This window comes from Cupressus sempervirens, chromosome 6, assembly GCF_028749045.1.
Source record: "Cupressus sempervirens isolate cs-2001-9-10 chromosome 6, ASM2874904v1, whole genome shotgun sequence".
Lineage (NCBI taxonomy): Eukaryota > Viridiplantae > Streptophyta > Pinopsida > Cupressales > Cupressaceae > Cupressus > Cupressus sempervirens.
In genome coordinates, this window is record NC_143123.1 from 634,682,497 (window position 1) to 634,690,202 (window position 7,706).

General features: G+C 33.9%; 1 protein-coding gene across 1 annotated transcript; it reads left to right on the top strand.

Annotated features, from left to right (window-relative positions):
• Positions 1-568: 568 nt before the first annotated feature.
• On the top strand, positions 569-1,027 carry LOC149553827 (uncharacterized). The gene has a single exon (XM_089790381.1). The coding sequence runs from the start codon at positions 569-571 to the stop codon at positions 1,025-1,027; it is 459 nt and encodes a 152-aa protein (XP_089646507.1).
• Positions 1,028-7,706: the final 6,679 nt, after the last annotated feature.

Below are 7,706 nucleotides of genomic sequence, written 5' to 3' on the forward strand. Positions count from 1 at the left end.
GGAGATAAATAGCGGCAATTGATCAAAAGAATGCAAACAATTTTTTTAAAAAGTTCAATAATATCTTCATAAACAAGAAATAGAATGGAATTCCCATATGCGATATAGAAGCAAATTACATCTGTTTACAAACATGAATATAATAGAATTGCATCTCCCCATAATATAATATAAAATGTGAACTACAATTGCTAACCCCTACCAATTTTTAAAAAAATATTTAACTGTTGACAATTAGACACAACACGTCATATACAAAAAATTCAACTTGATTGATATAATACACAACAAAACTAAGCTAAATTTCATAGCATGTAATCTTCGTTTGATTATATTGTGATTTTAAATGTTATGTGGACCATTCATTGCGAGGGATTAGATATCAGAGTTGAATGTACATGTCATCACTGGATCGATCCACATGGTTGGACCCACTATCGCATGTGCTGGGAACTCACATTTGGGTCTCTGTCGGATGTTTTAAGGCCCTCTTCCATTTTGTTCAACAACAACTCAACCTTGAAAGCCAAAAAATAAATGGATTCAATCCAAGCTTTCACAGGAGGCCATGAAAAACCCAAAGCTGTTTGAGTCCTTCATTGGAGACGATAAAGCTCTCATTCTTGTAAAACAGACCAGTTACTTCGTACAAAATGTTCTCTATTCAAATCCAAAATACCCAAGGAAAAAAATTGGTCAAATAGTATTGTCTATAGACAACTACACAAAAATTGCAGTGACTGAAGAGAATGTTATTCATATCAGTGATGAATATATTGCAGATTATGTTGGAGATTTGGAAGGAGAAATCATGGGTTTGATTCACAGAGAAATGGGACGTGTTTGGTTGTGGAATGGACGTGGAGAAGCTCCAATTTCTTTAATGGAAGGCATGGCCGAGTATTTGAGGTTAAGTGCAGGTTTATGCCCATCTCAGACATCTAACGATGATAATATTGCTGATTATTCAAATGAGCAACAATTGGCAAATCAGTATTTCAGATACACAGGGATCATAGAAGTTTAGCATCAGTATTCACCAAGCGAGGTTAGGTCATACCGAGTGAGGTCGGGAATAACAAGATTTTATTTGGTCGCCGAGTTACAAGGTTCTACTGAGTTATCTAGATAGATAGTGGATGATAGTCTGTCAAGCACTATGTCATTATGGCTCTCATCATATCGAGCATTAATGAGAAATTTTTCATGAAAAGGGCAGAATTTTGACTTCATTTTCATCACAAATTCAGTCTATCCAGAGCAAAGTGATTTATAGAGCATCTAGGCGATCTTGAGCATAATTTGCAGCGAAGTTTTGAAAGAAGATTTTATCAATCTACCGAGCAATCATGGCATCCACCAGCAATAGCAGCAAGGAAAAGAAAGGTTTTGAGATGTTGGTACATGGTGTCAAATGGAAGGCCTCAAACTTCAAGCTAGTGCTAGCAATTACAAAATCACTCGACCCTAATGGAGCTTAGTCTCAAACTCTGCCAAAGGTACTTCTTATAAATGATATTCATACTCATTTCAAATGTGCTATGCAAGAAATTAGAACCCTAGAAATGGACAGTGTCCTAAGAGAATTGTGTGTGGATAGAACCCTCAAACCCAAGCATAAACATTTAGATGAGAAAGGCTTGACCCATATTCTACACCTTCCAAGAAACTTTCAAATCAAGTGGGTTAGGTATATTTTGAGCTGAGTGCACAATGGTTAGCTATGGTTGGAGTAGCTTGTCTTGATAACAAAGAAGATGGTTCACAAAATCAAGGGTCTCCCTATGCTCAACAAGGTTAAGGTTACCAAAACCCTAGGACGGGATGAGCTGTAGAAGAAAACCCTATCCGAATGGGATGGCAAAGGACTAAAGATTAGTGATGTATCTAACATGGAACTTAGGTTTGATATTCATATCATTGCGCATAAGATATACAGCTCCAACAGATTGAATAGTGTGTTGTGTGAGGATGTGGACTTAGCTTACAAAGTTGTAAAGAAGAATTTGAAGTATGATTTGGTAGACCTAATGTTAAAATAGTTGAACAAGAACATGGAAAGTATCAAGACATCAAAGAATAATCCATGTAAATTTGGTTCTTTGTTAACTTGTTTATTCTTTTATGTACAAAAGTTTTTCCCCTCCAAAGGATGTGTGGTATGGAGAAAGGATACTCTAGTTTTGTATCAAATCAATGAGTTTATTATAGAAATGGGTGAGAATTTTGATTGTATAATGGATAACTGTTTTGAAGTTTTTAAGGAGAAAATGAATAACAAGTTCCAAATTCCACCAAAACTTGTTGAAGACTACAAGGATGATGTTTGTTTCATGGTTGATTCTGATAGAGTGTACATTCAGGTAGTTAGGCCCAGAATTGTATGGGTGAAACCTCTACCCTACAATGTTAATATTGATGAAATAAAGGAGATAATTGAAGCCCTAGTGAATGAACTAATAGATCCAAAGTTACCCATCTTTGAGACTTATGATGAAGCAAAAGCCAGAATAAAGCTTGAGATCAAGCTACCTCAGGTGGTAAGTAAAGGCAAGAGGAAGATAGCAAAGTTGAAAATAGAAAATGCTCCTCTTATGCTTATCGAGGGCAAAGGAGAAGATAATGAAGAATTTGAGGATGAAGAGCAGGAATTAGAAAAGGAGGAAGAGCCTATGAAAAAGAAAGGTAGGGTGATCATCACCAAGCCACCTAAAGCCTCAACAACTATGTTTACTAGAAGATCTAAGAAGAAAGGAGATAGTGAAATTGTGTTTAATAAGCCTCCTCCCACTTTTCAAGAAAGATTCAACCAATTAAGAGTAGGTGCTGGAATCAATAACTTCAAAGAACTGAAATATGAAACCAAGACTCCATCAGAATAGAAAGAGGTTGAAGATCTGATGATGGACAAGTTAGGAAGATGGAAATTCTCTGATGATTAGTTTAATTCACAAATCCCTTCAGTTTTGTTAGATAAGGTCAAGGTTAGATGGGAATTAGCTATGCAAACTGCAAAGAATATATTTGAGCAATCTCTAAGACAATTGCTATAGAGTCTTACTAATGCAGAAGTTAAGGAAGCAATGAAGAAAAATGAAGAGAAGATGATGATGAGATTTCATACTTGTTTGATTTTGGTGAAAAATATTGAGCATGTAGTTAAAGATGCTACAAATATGTGGAAAAATGTTTATCATTTGCACAAGCCTAGTGAGGATCCAATAGAAATAAATGATGATGATGATAGTGACAATGAAGAAGATAATACACCTTGTGTCACTATTGATGTTGAGGACTATTAGGCATTAAAGGATGGTGAAGAAGAGAAGGAGGAAGAAGCTAAAGAGGAAGATAAGGAAGGAGAAGAAGAAGAGAATGATCCAGTAAGGATAGTTGCACAAGTTATAGCCTCCCTTCTTCACTCTCCACCAAAAATTGGGACATCATCTAGCATGGAGATAGCTTTAGCAAGTGTGATTGCAACTACAATAGATACATCATTTGCTCAATCACTATTTTCTACTTCTCATCTCTAGGCATTAGTAATGGAAGTGTCTACCACTTCATCTACCAAGCTATAGCCCCCTTCTTCTTCAACTACAGAATCAAGAACATCAACAGTGTGTTCAGCATCAAGTTCTACAATTTTGGCCACTTCAATTTTGCATGCTCCTATAAGTACTTCATTTGTGAATACTTCTATTAATGCTCCTATTATATGTACTTTAGTCAGTGTTCCACCTGTTATTACTTCGATTTTGGGTAGCACTTCATTTTTGGGTTCTGTTAGCACTCCAGTCAATATTCCTTTGCTAGGCCCTATTCAAGTTTTCATAGCAAGCCCTACTGTCTCTACCATTATTTCTATTTCTAAGTCCAAAGCAATAATATTAGAAGTAGGATGAAGGACACCCCTTAAACTTTTAATTACTAGAAAAGAAATTGATGAAGATTGGTCAGCCAACTTTTGGAATAGAAGGCTAGATAGAAGTAGCTCAGAGAGGAAAGGGACAGAGAATTTAGGATAATTGAAAGTGCAAAGAATATCCTGATAGAGGTTATAGGCGTAGATGTTGATTCATATCAACATATTTTGCTACAATTGGAAGAATTAGTGAATAAATTCAATGAGGAATCTACTAGTCAAAAAAAAGTTCTTAGAAAAAGTTGAGAAAAAGTTTGATAATAAGGTGCTTGAGCACATTGCTCAGCACATTTCTATTCACCAAGTAGAGCTTTCCTCAATTTTATGTAATTTTGAAAATTTTGTTATGAATGTAACATCTCTTTTTTCCAAACTTTGTGATGTTATCGAGTACACTAAGGAAATAAAGGAAAAATTAAATAAAATTGATGAGGATCTAACAGCCAGTGCCCAAAAGTTATAACTTGAGCCTAGCTCAAGCTCAGCACATCACATAAAGGTTAGATTTTTATCAAACATGCAGGCTAAATTACTAAGAGAGGAAGCAAGGATTTGGTCTACATTAATAAACATCCAGAACATGATCCTTCCAATCATGGACTCAATGTAAAAGCATATTACATATTCAAAAAAATTGATCCATGATAACAATTTTTCAATTGCAAATCATATGATTGAACTTTTAGCAAAAGTTTAAGTGGTACTTCACACTTGAAAAATTTTGTGAGAGAACTGGGATAATACATTAGCTCTTATTCTCAAGGTACATTATGAGTTTCTCTCAGATTTTAGTGTCTCTATATAAGTATGTTGTGTATAAATGTTTGACATTATTGTCAAAAAGGGGGAGGCAAATAGATGTGGAGAGACATATGTACAGTACATACTAATAAAGAGAGACCTGTATATATAGTATGGTACTATGCCTTATATAATATGTACACTATATGGGGGAGATATGTGCAAATTTATATACAATAGAATTACAAAGACAAATTTTGAAAAAAAAATAAAATTAGCATGTCACTATACATAATTTTTGGCTAATAAGTGTTTTTGTCACTAATGCCAAAGAAGGAGATTGTTGGAAGTAAGTTACATTTTTCATTAGTGACAACACTTATTCATAATTCTTTATGGTTAGTGAGTTCATCACTTGGTCTCCAGTGTTTGCCAAGAAATTGTTACTAGGTTTCATAGTTCATACTAACCATTCCAATGGTTACCAAGTTTTGTTTAGCAGTTCGGTAGTTCACACCAAGCATTCCAAAGGTTATAGAGTGAAAGTAGATAGTTTGTAGTCCAACCGTTATCACCAAGTAGTTAGTGGTTATCGAGCTTCACAATATCTACTGAGTCATCACTTCCTATGATGTGAAGCTAGTGTCAACCGAGTGATTGGATGAGCAATGTTTACCAAGTGCAAGCAAGCTAAACATAATATTCAGTTCTTACTGAGTTACACTATATCTAGATTGAGTCTTCAATGTTCACCAAGTTTGAAGCTACGTTGAGTGATTAGTATGGACCGTGCCTCTGCTTCTACCAAATGCATGATGATGCTAAGTAATGCAGTGGATGTTGAGTATCAAAAAGTCACCAAGTCTGCTATTCAAAACCTGAGTTTGTACATTTGGGCTGACTCAATAATATTTGTGTTAACTTGTATTTTAGCTAACCTTGTAAATATTAGAATTGGGATGGTATATATGTAATGTATTGTATCATTCCCAAGTATGATGGAGAGTAATATTTTGAGAAGAGAGTGTGAATTAGCAGCAGAGTAGAGTATTTAGGAATGTCTAAAAGGAGCAGTCAAGTTACATCTATCACAAGAGGTGATTAGCATTTCAAGGATCTAATAAAAAATCAAGTTGTAACTTAGATCTACTATTTCATCCTAATAGGTGAATCAAAGTTAAATCCTTTAACAGGGTAGGCTTAATAGTCTCTTCTCTAAATCTCCTAATAGAGTGCATACTTCATTGTATGTTTGTAAAATCTCTAACAAGGTGGACCTAACAGTCCTAATTTTTCCTAACAGGGTAGATCATCTGAAGTGATCACTATAAGCCTTAATAGGCCAACTTTATATTACAATATTGAAGTTTTGTGGGTATCATCCCCACCCCAGTTTTACTTTCTATTTGGAAGGTTTCTAGGTTACCAAATATTGTGTTCATTTACTATGAATGTTTATCTTTTAGTTTCTCATGCATGCAATAGATTAGATCAATTAATGGTGAATGGAGTATGTTGATTAAGTGCTAAATTTTATTTAAAAAATTAAGGTTATTGATTCACCCCTCCCCTCTTAGTGACCTAGCTAGTCTTGATTATTTCCAACAAACCCATATCTAAGTCAAAATTTATGACTCTAGGAAGTTGATGCATTAGTTAAAATTCATTATAAACAATCATATTGCTACAATAAAAATAGGCCTATATTAACCAAAATCTTAAATTAGTAGATTTTTACAAGACCCAAATTTGACATTTGGGTAATTTTAAAATCTATTTGGATGAGTACAAAACTTGTTAATTATTGAAATACACCCTGAGTAACATTATCTCAATTCTCTTTTCTAATTACATGAAGGAATTAAAAGATACTTTAAAACTAAAATATAGAAAAAAAATTGAAAAAATATTTAATGCCCATTTTGAGGCATTATGTGAAGGAATTTGGCCCTAGAGTTGTGTCAAAATTTGATCTCATTGAATAGAGTCTATTACAATAGTTTAGAAATCCTTGAGATGCTTCTCCATGTAAAATTAATACCCAAACAAATACCTAAATGGGGAATCATGGTTAATTTCCACCTATTAGGCACCATCCTACATGGATGCAACATGATTTATCACAACCTTGATTTTTAAAATGACTCGGAGTAGGCCCAAAACCCATTTAGGATAGACTTAAGTCATGCTCTAAACATATCCATGAGCTAGACACAAATCCATGATATAGACTCATTAATTAAAACTTAAAAAATGGTTTTGCACTTGCAATCATTCCAATGTGTCATTGTTGTGATGTGGAATAAAGAATGGAGGTTTTCTATTATGAAAAGGTGGAAATTTCTTGAGTTCATTGGTCATGGATCTAACTATAGCTCATGGCTCCAAGTATAGATTATAACTCTAAGTCCTACACATGACTATGTGCATCTAACTCAACATTTATGGCCTTTTGAGGAGCATGCAACATTCTCCTTTGGTTGAAAAGAATACTACTCCTACAAGTTCATGTCCTCAAGATACTGCCACCTAACTCAATCCAACTTCTTCAAGTCCCACTTTTTAATCTATGAATTATTTTTCCTATTCTAACCCTTCTCTCTATACCATATATTAATTGTATTATTCTTTCTACATGTGAATAATCTTCTTATTTAAAATTTGTGCAACAATGAATATAAACACTCATTTGATATATTCAAAGAATACCTTGATAATTCTCCAATTTTAGAACCAACTCAACCTAATTGACCTTTCTATCTAGAATTCAACTTGTCCAAATACATTAAGTGTGGTTTTAACTCAACATGGTGATAATGGTAAAGAATAACTAGTATATTATATTAGTTAAACTTTGGTAAATTATGAAACCCTATATACTATAATTGAAAGGAAATGTATCTCTTTATTTTTTTCTTGAAAAAAACTTGGATATTATCTCCTTAATGCAAAAGATACTTTTAGTGTTAAGTTTGATTCTCTAAAGCATCTCTTCTCTAAAATAGATCTTTCAAGATGTCTCACTAAATAGGTTATGCTA